Raw genomic sequence first — 16116 nt, 5'->3', positions numbered from 1 at the left:
ACCCCTAACATATGTACGTGTAGAACTAATGCACGTAGGGACAAACGCACAATTATAACAGCCCTTACTTGGGGCGTGTCAATTGTGAAATGAAAGAAAAACAAAGGCATTAGCACAATATATGTATTCTTTAGTATTAGTTTACCGCACTGTACGTGTGGAAGGAAAAATAAGAAGTTCTAACGGGGGGAGAGGGAGAATGAGTTTCCAATGACTTATTGTATGGCTGTAATTAACAATGGTCACTCTGAGGAGCTGTGCAGCTGATCCGAAAATAGGACCCCCTGTTGATACCGACGCCCTGTGATCTTCAGATATACGGGCAGGGCCCTTACTAAAGGTTTACATGTGTACTGTATTTTACCACTAATCACGATAGGTCCACTGAATCTTTGTAAATGGTACAAACATCTAATGTTTATTGTACGATAGTTTTTCAGCAAACAAATAGTTAAGAATTGAGAAAACACGCTCCTCTGACAAACACCGCCTTTTCCTTGGAAGGCCATAGCCAGCTGTCACCGTTCCAGTCTGCACCCACTGCTGGGAGCGGGCATTGCATGTTCCCAGCGTATTCACTTCTCTGTTCCCCTCTCTTGCACGGATGGACTGTGCAAGGATGGGGTTCTAGGTGCTAGCCCGTTACAGTCTGCTCCCACTGCTGGGAGCGGGCATTGCATGTTCCCAGCGTATTCACTTCTCTGTTCCCCTCTCTTGCACAGATGGACTGTGCAAGGATGGGGTTCTGGGTGCTCTGGGTACTAGCCCGTTCCAGTCTAACCCACTGCTGGGAGCGGCCATTGAATGTTCCCAGCATATTCATTTCTCTGTTCCCCTTCTCTTGTACGGATGGACGTGCAAGGATGGGGTTCTGGGTTGCTCTAGGTGCTAGCCCATTCAGCGGGCATTGCATGTTCCCAGCGTATTCACCTCTGTTCCCCTCTCTTGTACAGGTGGACTGTGCAAGGATGGCGTTCTAGGTGCAAGCCCGTTCCAGTCTGCTCCCACTGCTGGGAGCGGGCATTGCATGTTCCCAGCATATTCACCTCTGTTCCCCTCTCTTGTACAGGTGGACTGTGCAAGGATGGGGTTCTAGGTGCAAGCCCGTTCCAGTCTGCTCCCACTGCTAGGAGCGGGCATTGCATGTTCCCAGCGTATTCACTTCTCTGTTCCCCTCTCTTGCACGGATGGACTGTGCAAGGATGGGGTTCTAGGTGCTAGCCCGTTCCAGTCTGCTCCCACTGCTGGGAGCGGGCATTGCATGTTCCCAGCGTATCCACTTCTCTGTTCCCCTCTCTTGTATGGATGGATTGTGCAAGGATGGGGTTCTAGGTGCTAGCCTGTTCCAGTCTGCTCCCACTGCTGGGAGCGGGCATTGCATGTTCCCAGCATATCACTTCTCTGTTCCCCTCTCTTGTATGGATGGATTGTGCAAGGATGGGGTTCTAGGTGCTAGCCCGTTCCAGTCTGCTCCCACTGCTGAGAGCGGGCATTGCATGTTCCCAGCGTATCACTTCTCTGTTCCCCTCTCTTGTATGGATCGATTGTGCAAGGATGGGGTTCTAGGTGCTAGCCCGTTCCAGTCTGCTCCCACTGCTGGGAGCGGGCATTGCATGTTCCCAGCGTATTCACTTCTCTGTTCCCCTCTCTTGTACAGGTGGACTGTGCAAGGATGGGGTTATAGGTGCTAGCCCGTTCCAGTTTGCTCCCACTGCTGGGAGCAGGCACTGCATGTTCCCAGCGTATCCACTTCTCTGTTCCCCTCTCTTGTACGGATGGATTGTGCAAGGATGGGGTTCGAGGTGCTAGCCCGTTCCAGTCTGCTCCCACTGCTGGGAGCGGGCATTGCATGTTCCCAGCGTATTCACTTCTCTGTTCCCCTCTCGTGTACGGGTGGACTGTGCAAGGATGGGGTTCTGGGTGCTCTAGGTGCTAGCCCGTTCCAGTCTGCTCCCACTGCTGAGAGCGGGCATTGCATGTTCCCAGCGTATCCACTCCTCTGTTCCCCTCTCTTGTACGGATGGATTGTGCAAGGATGGGGTTCTAGGTGCTAGCCCGTTCCAGTCTGCTCCCACTGCTGGGAGCGGGCATTGCATGTTCCCAGCGTATTCACTTCTCTGTTCCCCTCTCTTGCACGGATGGACTGTGCAAGGATGGGGTTCTAGGTGCTAGCCCGTTCCAGTCTGCTCTCACTGCTGGGAGCGGGCATTGCAGGTTCCCAGCGTTTCCACTTCTCTGTTCCCCTCTCTTGTATGGATGGATTGTGCAAGGATGGGGTTCTAGGTGCTAGCCCGTTCCAGTCTGCTCCCACTGCTGGGAGCGGGCATTGCATGTTCCCAGTGTATTCACTTCTCTGTTCCCCTCTCTTGCACGGATGGACTGTGCAAGGATGGGGTTCTAGGTGCTAGCCCGTTCCAGTCTGCTCCCACTGCTGGGAGCGGGCATTGCATGTTCCCAGCGTATCCACTTCTCTGTTCCCCTCTCTTGTATGGATGGATTGTGCAAGGATGGGGTTCTAGGTGCTAGCCCGTTCCAGTCTGCTCCCACTGCTGGGAGCGGGCATTGCATGTTCCCAGCGTATTCACTTCTCTGTTCCCCTCTCTTGTACAGGTGGACTGTGCAAGGATGGGGTTCTAGGTGCTAGCCCGTTCCAGTTTGCTCCCACTGCTGGGAGCGGGCATTGCATGTCCCCAGCGTATCCACTTCTCTGATCCCTCCCTTGTACGGATGGATTGTGCAAGGGTGGGGTTCTAGGTGCTAGCCCGTTCCAGTCTGCTCCCACTGCTGGGAGCGGGCATTGCATGTTCCCAGCGTATTCACTTCTCTGTTCCCCTCTCTTGTACAGGTGGACTGTGCAAGGATGGGGTTCTAGGTGCTAGCCCGTTCCAGTCTGCTCCCACTGCTGGGAGCGGGCATTGCATGTTCCCAGCGTATCCACTTCTCTGTTCCCCTCTCTTGTATGGATGGATTGTGCAAGGATGGGGTTCTAGGTGCTAGCCCGTTCCAGTCTGCTCCCACTGCTGGGAGCGGGCATTGCATGTTCCCAGCGTATTCACTTCTCTGTTCCCCTCTCTTGTACAGGTGGACTGTGCAAGGATGGGGTTCTAGGTGCTAGCCCGTTCCAGTTTGCTCCCACTGCTGGGAGCGGGCATTGCATGTCCCCAGCGTATCCACTTCTCTGATCCCTCCCTTGTACGGATGGATTGTGCAAGGGTGGGGTTCTAGGTGCTAGCCCGTTCCAGTCTGCTCCCACTGCTGGGAGCGGGCATTGCATGTTCCCAGCGTATTCACTTCTCTGTTCCCCTCTCTTGTACAGGTGGACTGTGCAAGGATGGGGTTCTAGGTGCTAGCCCGTTCCAGTTTGCTCCCACTGCTGGGAGCGGGCATTGCATGTTCCCAGCGTATCCACTTCTCTGTTCCCCTCTCTTGTACGGATGGACTGTGCAAGGATGGGGTTCTAGGTGGTAGGAAATGGCATGTACGCATTTACTCGACTTCTTTACGCATGAATGAATTAGCAGCCCTCTTATACAAGTGGATATTTAATGTGTTACTTTGGTGCACGCAGAGGAAAGTGTTTTGGTTGCATACATCATATGCTCCCCCAACATAATATGTGTACAGAATTAAACGACAGAAAGTGTCACAGGAATAGAAACCATGCTTTTTGGTGACATTTAGAATGATGTAACCTTCTGAGCGCTTTGGGTAAGGGGCATTTTATATTTTGGAGGCGGCTTCTTTGAACCCAGAGCCTATTGATACAATGCCCGCTTACCTGTTCACATGAAGTCAGTGCAATGCGCTATGCTCCCTCAGTGCTATATCGGGAGCTCCCGTGTGCACCCATTTGCGCACCTTCAGGGCTGCAGGAGGAAGCAGGGATTGGGGTCATCATTTGAGTTTCACGGACCACTGGTGTGTCCAATCAGTGTTACAAGAGGGAGTGCCAACAAAGAAATTGCAGCCAGTACAAAGGTGTGCCATTAGGGCTATAGCACCAGTATGCGAGCAGGGAGTACGAGTAACAGGATGGATATACCAGCGAGTACCAGTGTGCAGCATTGGCGCTAGACCCGACAGAATGGGGTGTACCATAACGGACATACTAAGACGTACCAGTGGCCAGCATTAGTGCTCTATCGGAGGTGGATGTGGGGGGGACTGTGTGTACCATGAATGTTAGGGAGTACCAGTAGGCAGCATTAGTGCTGTCGCAGGGTGATCGGTGCGTACCATGAAGGATATGTTAGGGAGTACCAGTAGGCAGCATTAGTGCTGTCGCAGGGTGAACGGTGCGTACCATGAAGGATATGTTAGGGAGTACCAGTAGGCAGCATTAGTGCTGTCGCAGGGTGAACGGTGTGTACCATGAAGGATATGTTAGGGAGTACCAGTAGGCAGAATTACTGATGAAGCAGGGAGAATGGTGCATACCATGAAGGGTATTTACCAATGAGTACCAATGGGTATCATGGGTACTGTAGCACGGAGAAACCGTAGAGGGTACCAGTGGGCAGCAGGAGTGCGGTAGAAAGGATAATGGTGTGCCCCATGAAGAATAAACTAGAATGGAGTACCACTGAAGGGGGATATTTGGAGGAATAGAAGCACAGAGGTGGCAAAGGCATGTGGAGAGTAAAGATAAAGAAAGAACAAACTGTACCATGAAGCATATACTAGGGAGTGGAGAGTACCAGTAGGCAGCATTAGTGTGAGTGCCAATGGGCAGTAATAGCGCTGTAGTAGGGAGAATGGTGCATACCATGAAGGATAAACTAGTGAGTGCCAATGGGCAGTAATAGTGCTGTAGCAGGGAGAATGGTGCATACCATGAGGGATATACCAGGCAGTGCCAATGGGCAGTATAAGTGTTGTAGCAGGGAGAATGGTGCATACCATGAGGGATATACCAGGCAGTGCCAATGGGCAGTATAAGTGCTGTAGCAGGGAGAATGGTGCATACCATGAGGGATTTACCAGGCAGTGCCAATGGGCAGTATAAGTGCTGTAGCAGGGAGAATGGTGCATACCATGAGGGATATACCAGGCAGTGCCAATGGGCAGTATAAGTGTAGTAGCAGGGAGAATGGTGCATACCATGAGGGATATACCAGGCAGTGCCAATGGGCAGTATAAGTGTTGTAGCAGGGAGAATGGTGCATACCATGAGGGATATACCAGGCAGTGCCAATGGGCAGTATAAGTGTTGTAGCAGGGAGAATGGTGCATACCATGAGGGATATACCAGGCAGTGCCAATGGGCAGTATAAGTGTTGTAGCAGGGAGAATGGTGCATACCATTAAGGATATACTAGGGAATGCCACTGAAGGGGGCCATTTGGAGAAATAGTCATAGAAGCAGAGAAAGACATGTGGAGAGCGAGGATGAAGCGAGACAGTGCCCTCACTCAATGATAGCTGCATCATGGAGGACAGAGGAACAAGAGTAAATGGGAGTATGTTGAGGGTTTGGGATGAAGGTGTATTTGAGTTGAGGGAATCCGGGAAGGGAGAGTGTAGTGAGGGGGCGGCATGTGATTTTTCGACATGAGGAAATGGCTTAAGATTGGCAGCAGAGGATATAGGGATGGTGGGGTCAATGGAACAATGAGACAGTTGTGGCTAGTGGGGGGGGGGGGGCTTAAGGCCAATGTTCGTAGTGGGGAGTGCAGATACAGTGTGAAATCAAGTCACAAGGAACTCCAGAGCACCCTCCTGTCTAGCTTCTTTGAGACTCTCAATGCCTACATCCTACTGCACGCCAACCACAGCGCAACTTGCCATAATGCACTGCAGCTTCATGAAAGGTTGGAACATTAGTCAAATGCCAGAAAGTGCCCCAGCCCTACCGACATATGAAAGCACGTGCCTGACGGGGCAAGTCGCGCGATTTCCCTACAGCCTAGTCTGCCTCTGTGGCCACCATCTTTGCAACACTGAGAAAGTACTGATACTCTAAGTTATTGCGTTAAACTTCCAAATCCTTATGAAAAAACAGAAGTGGAAATAGCAACAATAACATGACCTTGAAAGACATCACGTGTTGAGACCACTAGTGGGACTTTTATTTAGGGGCTATGCCACTGTTTAAAATGCAAAAGGCTTCAATTTCCGTATGGCGGGGAGAGGGCGGGGGTCGACATCCCAGGGTGGTAGGAGACAACCTTGAGAAAATGCAAAAGGTCTGCTTCAGCAGGCGGCTTTGCAGATGGGCCCTGGATCAAGACGGCGGTTTAGAAGTCTTCTTCGGGGTAATCGGAATATCCGAGAAGGTCCAGACTTGCTAATTAGTCAAGTCCACCTGGAATGCCGAAGTAGCCTTTGCCATGTCAGACCTGGCACTGGCATAAACAGTATGGGAGGCCCCCCCCTCAGTAAAAGCAAGCAGCCTTCTAATCAAACGCACACAATTATTGATCATGGTCATTTGTGGGATTCAGAGATGCTGCTCAGCCCGATGAGGTGACCTGCATGTCCCAGACAGCTCTGCGGAGAAGAGGAGGCCACTGGACCCTGGCAGCTGTTGCTGGCGGGGCAGCCTGAGGTGAGCTCCTGCTTTGTCTTAAGAAATCAGGTGCTTACAGGAGTTTAACTCTTGCCATGAGGTGACACCCTTGTTGACACTGTAATCTCGACTGGCGCGTGCCGCAAGCTCTTAAGCCGCAAGCAAATCAACCTTCTGACTGTCATCTCCTGCACCCAACGCAAGAGTCTGTTTTCCACTGTCAGCAATGCAATGGAGCCGCTGGCGTGAGAACATATCTATATAAAAAATAAGACTGAAATCTTACACAGACGTTCACAACTATAGAACTATGAGTTGGCAAGCTACTATAACCAAACACACGTGATATAACCAAGAAAATAGCCTCAAGGGCAACCCGTTGGTTCGATGTGGCAATCATTCTTGTAAGGAGAGCATGTATGAAACATGAGCATCATTCTACCACATACGTTAACGCCAGTCTTAACCATGGTGTCCTTTGGCGCCCCAGAAGCATCGTTACCTCTCTTCTCCAAGAGTTTGTCCTCCTCCTTGGCTGCAATATGGAATGGAGGGAGCGGGCGGTGGGCCCAATCTGAGGCTGGCAGCAGCTGTACGGGTCGGGGCTCGTTTCCTCCAGCGCCGCCATATTCTGACCGTCCCTTCCTGTAGGTTGCATGGACTGATGGCCCACACTTACTGGTGCCGCTTTTTGACTCATGCCAGCCAAGAAAACGGTGCTCTGCATGGTTTACCTGCTCCATCCGGCTGGTTTTTGGCATTGCCAACATCTTGCTCAGCTGTGGCACTTTGGAAAGAACGTGCTTTCCAGAATCTTTCCAGTTGGCACTATTCATATGGCCACAATGTGGGGACCCATTGGACTTCAGCCATGCCCACTTCGCCACCATTGCAAGGGCTCCTGTGGCAGACTGCAAGGGCACCAAGGCTACCAGCAAAGGATGCTTGCATGAGGTCTGACGCTGCCAGACTCCTGGCTCTGAAGACGGGACACCCTGCATTTATTGCCTCGGCCACCCATGATCACTTGAGGTCTGGCAGGTCGAGGCTGGTCAGGAAACGTTTCCTGATACTCGCCCCACAAACCACTGAGGATTCAGCCTGACTTGACTGTTCTTAGCGTGGGCTGACCTGACGAACACTCCTTCAGCCAAGCAGGGCATCTTCTCTCCGTGCTGCTGGCGTGCACTTGCAAGCACACCCCGGGCATTTACTGATCCCCTGTGGGGAAAGATGCCAGCATTTCTTCAAGAAATCTTTTGTTATGCCATGCAGCAATTTCATCCATTTCATGGACCTCGCTCTTTGAAAATATAGACATCCACAACCAACCTGGGCGTCACCATTGCACGAGAACAACCATGAAACGGCTTAACGTTACTCTACGCCAATCATCATCATGATTATGAGCTCCACAAATTGAAGGCACTCTTTGGGATGAGCTAGTGAGAAGTTCATGACTCGAAAGCAGAAAAGGAATCCGCAACCCTTTGCACAAAACGACATGCTGCGTTTATTATTTGCTTAAAGGAGAGGTAGAGAAGGGAAAGAAGAGGGGACATAAGGGGGAAATAAGGGGGAGGAGAGAAACAGAGAGAGGTGGAGAGGGGATAGAAGAAGGGACATAAGGGGGAGGAGAGAGAGAAGAGGGGATATAAGGGGGAGATGAGGGGGAGGAGAGAGGGGGAGAGAAGAGGGGACATAAGGGGGAAATAAGGGGGAGGAGAGAAACAGAGAGAGGTGGAGAGGGGATAGAAGAAGGGACATAAGGGGGAGGAGAGAGAGAAGAGGGGATATAAGGGGGAGATGAGGGGGAGGAGAGAGGGGGAGAGAAGAGGGGACATAAGGGGGAAATAAGGGGGAGGAGAGAAACAGAGAGAGGTGGAGAGGGGATAGAAGAAGGGACATAAGGGGGAGGAGAGAGAGAAGAGGGGATATAAGGGGGAGATGAGGGGGAGGAGAGAGGGGGAGAGAAGAGGGGACATAAGGGGGAAATAAGGGGGAGGAGAGAAACAGAGAGAGGTGGAGAGGGGATAGAAGAAGGGACATAAGGGGGAGGAGAGAGAGAAGAGGGGATATAAGGGGGAGATGAGGGGGAGGAGAGAGGTAGAGGGGGAGAGAAGAGGGGACATAAGGGGGAAATAAGGGGGAGGAGAGAAACAGAGAGAGGTGGAGAGGGGATAGAAGAAGGGACATAAGGGGGAGGAGAGAGAGAAGAGGGGATATAAGGGGGAGATAAGGGGAAAGAGAAAGACAGGGGTGTAGAGGGGAGAGAAGAGGGGACATAAGGGGGAGAAGAGAGGTAGAGGGGGAGAGAAGAGGGGACATAAGGGGGAGAAGAGAGGTAGAGGTGGGAGAGAAGAGGGGACATAAGGGGGAAATAAGGGGGGAGAGAAACAGTGGTGGAGCGGGGATAGAAGAAGGGACATAAGGAGGAGAGAGAGAGAAGAGGGGACATAAGGGGGAGATGAGGGGGAGGAGAGAGGTAGAGGGGGAGAGAAGAGGGGACATAAGGGGAGGAGAGACGTAGAGGGGGGAGAGAAGAGGGGACATAAGGGGGAGTTGAGCGGGAGGAGTGAGGTAGTAGGGGGGAGAGAAGGGGGAGATAAGGGGGAGGAGAGAGGTAGAGGGGGAGAGAAGAGGGGACATAAGGGGGGAATAGGGGGAGGAGAGAGGTAGAGGGGGGAGAGAAGAGGGGACATAAGGGAGAGATGAGCGGGAGGAGAGAGGTAGAGGGGGGAGAGAAGAGGGGAGATAAGGGGGAGGAGAGAGGTAGAGGGGGAGAGAAGAGGGGACATAAGGGGGAGATGAGGGGAAAGAGAGAAAGACAGGGGTGTAGAGGGGAGAGAAGAGGGGACATAAGGGGGAGAAGAGAGGTAGAGGGGGAGAGAAGAGGGGACATAAGGGGGAGAAGAGAGGTAGAGGTGGGAGAGAAGAGGGGACATAAGGGGGAAATAAGGGGGAGGAGAGAAACAGAGAGAGGTGGAGAGGGGATAGAAGAAGGGACATAAGGGGGAGGAGAGAGGTAGAGGGGACATAAGGGGGAAATAAGGGGGAGGAGAGAAACAGAGAGAGGTGGAGAGGGGATAGAAGAAGGGACATAAGGGGGAGGAGAGAGAGAAGAGGGGATATAAGGGGGAGATAAGGGGAAAGAAAAAGACAGGGGTGTAGAGGGGAGAGAAGAGGGGACATAAGGGGGAGAAGAGAGGTAGAGGGGGAGAGAAGAGGGGACATAAGGGGGAGAAGAGAGGTAGAGGTGGGAGAGAAGAGGGGACATAAGGGGGAAATAAGGGGGGAGAGAAACAGTGGTGGAGCGGGGATAGAAGAAGGGACATAAGGAGGAGAGAGAAGAGGGGACATAAGGGGGAGATGAGGGGGAGGAGAGAGGTAGAGGGGGAGAGAAGAGGGGACATAAGGGGAGGAGAGAGGTAGAGGGGGGAGAGAAGAGGGGACATAAGGGGGAGTTGAGCGGGAGGAGTGAGGTAGTAGGGGGGAGAGAAGGGGGAGATAAGGGGGAGGAGAGAGGTAGAGGGGGAGAGAAGAGGGGACATAAGGGGGGGAATAGGGGGAGGAGAGAGGTAGAGGGGGGAGAGAAGAGGGGACATAAGGGAGAGATGAGCGGGAGGAGAGAGGTAGAGGGGGGAGAGAAGAGGGGAGATAAGGGGGAGGAGAGAGGTAGAGGGGGAGAGAAGAGGGGACATAAGGGGGAGATGAGGGGGAGGAGAGAGGTAGAGGGGGAGAGAAGAGGGGAGATAAGGGGGAGGAGAGAGGTGGAGAGGGGAGCGAAGAGGGGACATAAGGGGGAGGAGAGAGAGAAACCGACATCTGCCAGTTAGTGATTCTACCCTATACACGCCTTCTTATTAACCCGGAGCAGCTTCATTCTTTTCCTAAGCGATAACCTTACACTGTGTGTAAGAAAGCGGAAAGTTAGTATTTGGGTATTATGCCCCATGAGAGTCAGAGAATGCCAGTTTCAGGGATAATATCATCCACCCGAGCAGAATGCGGTCAGAGGCATCTTGTTGACAACGGACAATGTTCTCGAACCTACCATGGGCTTCAGAAAAACACCGCACTTGCGCTTGTTGCATGTCTGAACTTTAGATCATCAGGCGTGTGCAGAATGCAGAGGTCTTCCAGAAACATACTTCGCCAATCTCGTTGAAATAGTGCTCCAGTTTTAAAATATGATTTAGACCCATTAAATACTATCTTAAATCAAGCGGTTCGTGTCAGCAGTGAGGTCTTCTGGCAGCTCTGTGGCTCAGCGTGCTAATGCATCGGCTGCAGAGATCTGCGTCTGACCTCAGTCACAGGGTCACATCTCAGAAGATCCACTCAGCCCTTCATCCTACGGTTGGCAATAAAATGAGCACCATTAAGTTGGGTAACACACGTCTGTTAATGTGTGTCAAGATACCGCCAGGTTACTAATAGACCTATGTTCTGAGTAGAATGTCTGTGACAGCATGTACGCAATTCTTTTTAATTTGTAATTTTTAAAAATGTTTTATTGTTTTAAAAAAGGAAGAAAGAAAACATGACCAAACAATGATTATAACAACATAAACCTTTAACATTATTTCATCACCCTTACACATTTATCTAACACATTGCATACATTTCATCTTCCTAAGTTTCATAAAAAGGAGATACAGGAAACAATCACCATCACTATTCTTGTTCCTTTTCATTCCATTCCATCTTCATTTTAAAAGTCTTTCAATCATTTTCAATACCTCAATTACTAAATGTGTCCTCTCACGTCATTACCCAAGCCCACCATTTATTTGGACTCAATGAACTGTTTTCCATTCCATATTCAGCAAGTCAGAATTTTCTGATTTCTTTTGGGGAGTCACAAACCGTTACCCAATGGCGCAACGTGTCCACAGTATGCAATTCCATCCGACAGTCTCTCTGGGGATGCCATCACATTTGAAAGGCCTAGATCTATCTAGACAGAATCAGAAGCAGAAATACCGTTTTCTCCCCTGCAGTTTTCTGTGGGGACCAGCGATAGGTGTGCAGTACCCCAACAAAGGTGGAAAGAGTGCTCACAATTTTGATATGGGATGATGAAAACGATCCTAACTAATCTAGGTTTGGTTTTGAATACTTACGTCCAAACCCATGCTGAACCATCAGAACCCTTCATTCAGATGACATTAACCCTACAGTGTTCTGGACTCGCTGGACGCACCCTAAGCACCAGCAGTGTAGAGGTATGATCAACCTGGCTTGTACAGTAGTAAATTCCCAGGTACCTCCCTGCTGCTGATGTGAACTTGTTAAGCTCTACCCAATCTACAGAAGCTGGCGTAGTGCTGCTCTAGCAGCTGCCACTGACGCCAGCTGTACCTTGATTGTTGCAGCCCTGTGATGGATGCGCCAGATGGGGGAGTTGTTCGCATATGACCATTGGAATCCCATATAAAGAAGAAAATACCCCAATAGGTTCAAAAGCGAGGGCTGCAGAAACCATTGCTCTTTTGATTGTTTTCTCCAGGAAACAAATTCAGACAAAAGAAGCCTTCTCTACTTTCACACACAAGAATACGAAGCGTCTATTTGGAGAGAGTGCACAGCCGTTAGTAAAACCACAAAGGCGATGACTGGAATGTTTTGAATCAATCATAACCTCTGCCATTGCTCTGGTCAACCCTCAACCTGCCACACCATTATAGAAGGGGAAAGACCATATGCAAATCAAGTATGGTCCCACCCCAAAAGGGGCAGTCCAGCGCAAACTGCTTGGTCGCCATCCCTGTACGCGACCACAAGCATCCACCAGACATGTTTCGGCCTTACTGGGCGTCATAAGAGAGTAGCAGCTTGGGTCTCTAGGACCAGCGGGCTTGGGATCCACATCTGGGCATACCCGTCCCACTCAGGGTGACTTTAGCAAAAACCAAAAGATGACGGCTGGAAAGTTTTAAATCAATCATAATCACTGGCACAGCCCTGAGAGGTAATAAACCCAAGAGGGTGGTATAAATGAGCAGCAATCTCAAAAGGTGTGTGGTGCCTAGCAGCGGGCAGCTAGCGATCAGTGCAGGTTTAGTGACATGCATGCATTAAGGGAACAATGTCTTGAGAAGCAGCACAGGGTAAGAGGGATTCACCAAACACGAGAAGGACCTTCGTGTTTGCATATCAGATAACCGCAGAGTGTCAGGCATTGTTCCAAAGCAATCAGAAAGCAAGCGTTGTGTTGGGATACTCAAGGCATAACAGGGAACCCCCAATTCTCCCTTTGCACATCACTAGGAAAGCCTCATCTGGAGACTGCTGTTCAGTTCTGGAGGTCCCATTTTCAGAAAGACTGAAAGATTGAAGACCGGCTGGTACCGTCAACCAAAATAGTGAACGAGAAACAAGGCATGTACAGAGAGGCACTAGCATTTGAATGTCATGCAGACAACAGGAAAGCTGATATTAATGGGCAAGCATATGGGTGTGAATGGTCATTAGATATACTGTATGAAAACCAAATGATTAATTAAAATGCAAGGACCAGGCCATTTTGAGTGAAAGCCTCTTCCTACAAGTGGCGATAGCGAACAGACTGGAAGCAAGCTCAGAAGCAATAATAGAACATTCATAATAAGTATGGTATTGGAGAGATCAAGTAGACTAAGAAGCCACATGGAAGCATGAGTATTGAAAGGGTCAAGCTTTAGACCGTGCTAAGGTGCGAGCAATAATACCAGATAGGGGATATACCAGGTGTCCCGATTCGTCCCTCAATTCTAGCCTTGCATCCTATGTAACATTATAGTGTATTAGTACCCAGCGAGGGAGAATCAGAATGAAAGAACCATTCTGATTTGCCCTTGCTGGGGCATTACCTGGTTGGGAAAGCCTCCGATTCCACGCCCTTGTGCCTGGCGGGTGGCGTGGCAGCCCCTCAGCCAATGTGGAGGCTCGAAGCGAGGCCATCCCCGCACCGAGCCTCCACACAGCTGGAGGTCGCCTTCGTCCCCCACCAGGGATTCAGGTATTTTTTTTGGGGGGGAGGGGGGTTTCTCCCCCCTTTCACCTCTCCCCACCATCCCAACCCCACTTACCTTCATATTTCTTCTTTTTCGGGAGCGGACTTGCTGAGAACACTTCTGTTCCCAGCACGTCCGCTCCCGATGGCCACCATGGAAAGGGAAAACTGACTCAGTTTTCCCTTTCCCTGCAGCCATTTGTTTTTTTTTTTCGTTTCGGGTCCGAAACACGTTTCGGAACAGAAAAGAATGCTATTAGTAGCCCGGTCTTGCGGGCCGGGGTACTAATAGCAATATGCCCCTCACAGCGGGGGCATTACCAAGCCCCGGGACCTTCATTTAGGCCTTCGCTCAGGCCTATAACTATGGGCACCGGGCCATTACCTGACTCGGTAATGCCCCCGCTGCTCGGGGCATATTTCTTAATTATTCAGCATGACAGCACTGGATTTTGAATCATCTCAAATCTGTGATTTCTTTGGGGATTTATAGAGTTTAATTGGGATTGCCTACCACTTCACTGCAGCTGGATTCCAACCCATCTGTTTTTTACTGTTTCCACAAAAGTTTTGCAGCACTTGTGGCTTAAAGTTTTTTTTTGTTAAAAAATGATCCTAATTCATAAAATTAATACACCCTTACAGAGGAGCAGCACAAGAGCCCGGCATTACATAATGCCAAGAGTGCATTAATTAGAGCATGTGTTGCATCTTCATAGGATTCGATTATCGCTTTCTTCCCAAAATAAAATAAAAACATTTGAAAAAAAGCGCATGTGTAGGGAATGCTAAGAGAAATAAATCTAGTGACCTGGGCGCATCTATGAGCTATTCTCGGTACTGACAAAGGCATTTCACCGAATTACTGTTGGCGATAAACCAAACCAGGGTGATCGCGGGAGACAGGAATTTACATTGGTCAGCTTTCTGGCGCCCCTAAAAAGCATTAAAAAGCATTAAAAATGACACCGCTAAAACCCTCATACGCAAAGGTCACGAAATGACCGCATGGGTGTCAACAAAGAGGCTAACAATGATGTGGGCAAAGATGCCAAAAGACCTTTCTCCCTCGCTGGAGTTCAGGCAGCGTTGGGAAGATTGCATTGCTGGGTCATCCAGGAACAGAAGCTGGCAACATCATGTACTGACACTAACCGGGATTTCTAGCAGCCCACCATCACCCTCTGGAACACTATGCCCACGGGCTCGAGGCGAATATAGGCATTCTTTCTAAATGCAGAAAAATGGCAATCTGAAGCACCACCTCAGCAGTGGCCACGTCCTGCTGCCCCACATCCAGACAGCCCTCTTTAAGCAAGCGTATCCACAGGGATGAAAGTGAACAACCACATCTGCTCAATGGGTTTAAAAACGCAGGCAGGACTTGCCACCGATCTACAAAACCCCTCAGCAAGTGCACTGAAGTAAGGGTACCGGTGCAAAAACAGATGTGAACCCCGAGATGGCAAGACATAACCTAACCGATTTCCATGTTCACATTCTACACTTCTATTCAAGATCTTTCAAGATATTTCCAGCACTACATATTTACAACATTTTCCCATATTAGTACACATAATAGAGGAACATATGGAAAATGTGATATTAATAGTATGGGCAATTGATAGAATAGCGAGAAAACCCCTTTCAATGAGGTGTATGGCGTTTGATACATTGTGACCTCCACCACAAGGCCTGGTTGCAAATATAAGTGGGTTGGCAAAAGATTTCATTTTTAAACGGGGAAGGAGTGTTTAAAGTTAAGTGTATCTGGTGACAATGGGTTTTGCAGAATTTTGATATTATTGCAGGCCTTGCAAATTCCTAAAAATCCAACTAGACATATAGAGCAAGTTCCTTAGTTTACATACTCTACCTAAGAGAAACGCACTCGCCCCATGGTAACGGTGACAACATATTTACCACAGTTTCCTGTAATGTCGCCATAAGCACACTTCATATTTGGTGCAATGCTACCACCCAAAGGCCAGCCATGCACAGCAAAACATATTTTCCATTTACTGTAAAGTGTGTTTTCCTTGAATGTCAAATTAAAGTTTCAAACATCCCCATACAAGCTAACAAGTGAAAGTACCATGCAAATGGTACAAACCCTTCATGAAATCTCCTCGCCAATACGAGTGGGCTAGTAGATTTTGTGTTGGGTCTATGCTTTTATATATTGTTCTGCTTCTCACAGCCATTTTTAGACTATTTCTAATGTTTAAACAGCATACACTTTCAGTTCCTTTTTTACTACTACAAGTAATTAAAATGAGCATTTTCACACAGGTCACAGATGAAACGCTTCTCTCATCTATGTAATGTGGAATACACACAAGCAGTGAAGTAGGTGAACCCTCTGTGCAACACAATGCCAGCTGACGGGACACAAAAGGAATACTGGCCTTCTCAATTTACGTGCTGTAGCGGGTTGGAAGATGAGACGGACACACTGTGGACATTTCTAGATTCTTTTTAATGAAATTATAAAGAAAAGGCCTATCTCTCACTATCACATTAGGGATTTCCCTACCTAATTAAAGAAACTAAAGGTGCTCGTCTCATCAGGAAGTCCAAAGTAAATGTCCTCAGTCCAAACCTAACTAAC

General features: G+C 49.5%; 1 protein-coding gene across 4 annotated transcripts in view; it reads right to left on the bottom strand.

The window, feature by feature from the left end:
* LOC138570179 (thyroid hormone receptor beta) overlaps window positions 1-16116 on the bottom strand; it is a 1132895-nt gene that overhangs the window by 153672 nt on the left and 963107 nt on the right. The window contains exon 1 of one of the 4 annotated variants that reach the window (XM_069648853.1): window positions 7011-7456. The exons of the other annotated variants lie outside the window; for them this stretch is intronic. Within the exon in view, the coding sequence (XP_069504954.1) occupies window positions 7011-7398 (388 nt within the window). The 5' untranslated portion in view covers window positions 7399-7456. Of the gene's footprint in view, window positions 1-7010; window positions 7457-16116 lie in introns of those variants that run through there. 4 annotated transcript variants of the gene reach the window in all.

The sequence above is a fragment of the Ambystoma mexicanum genome, chromosome 2q, assembly GCF_040938575.1.
Source record: "Ambystoma mexicanum isolate Mex_15411 chromosome 2q, UKY_AmexF1_1, whole genome shotgun sequence".
Lineage (NCBI taxonomy): Eukaryota > Metazoa > Chordata > Amphibia > Caudata > Ambystomatidae > Ambystoma > Ambystoma mexicanum.
Note: the sequence above shows the minus strand (reverse complement) of the source record. Positions and strands in the feature narration are given on the sequence as shown.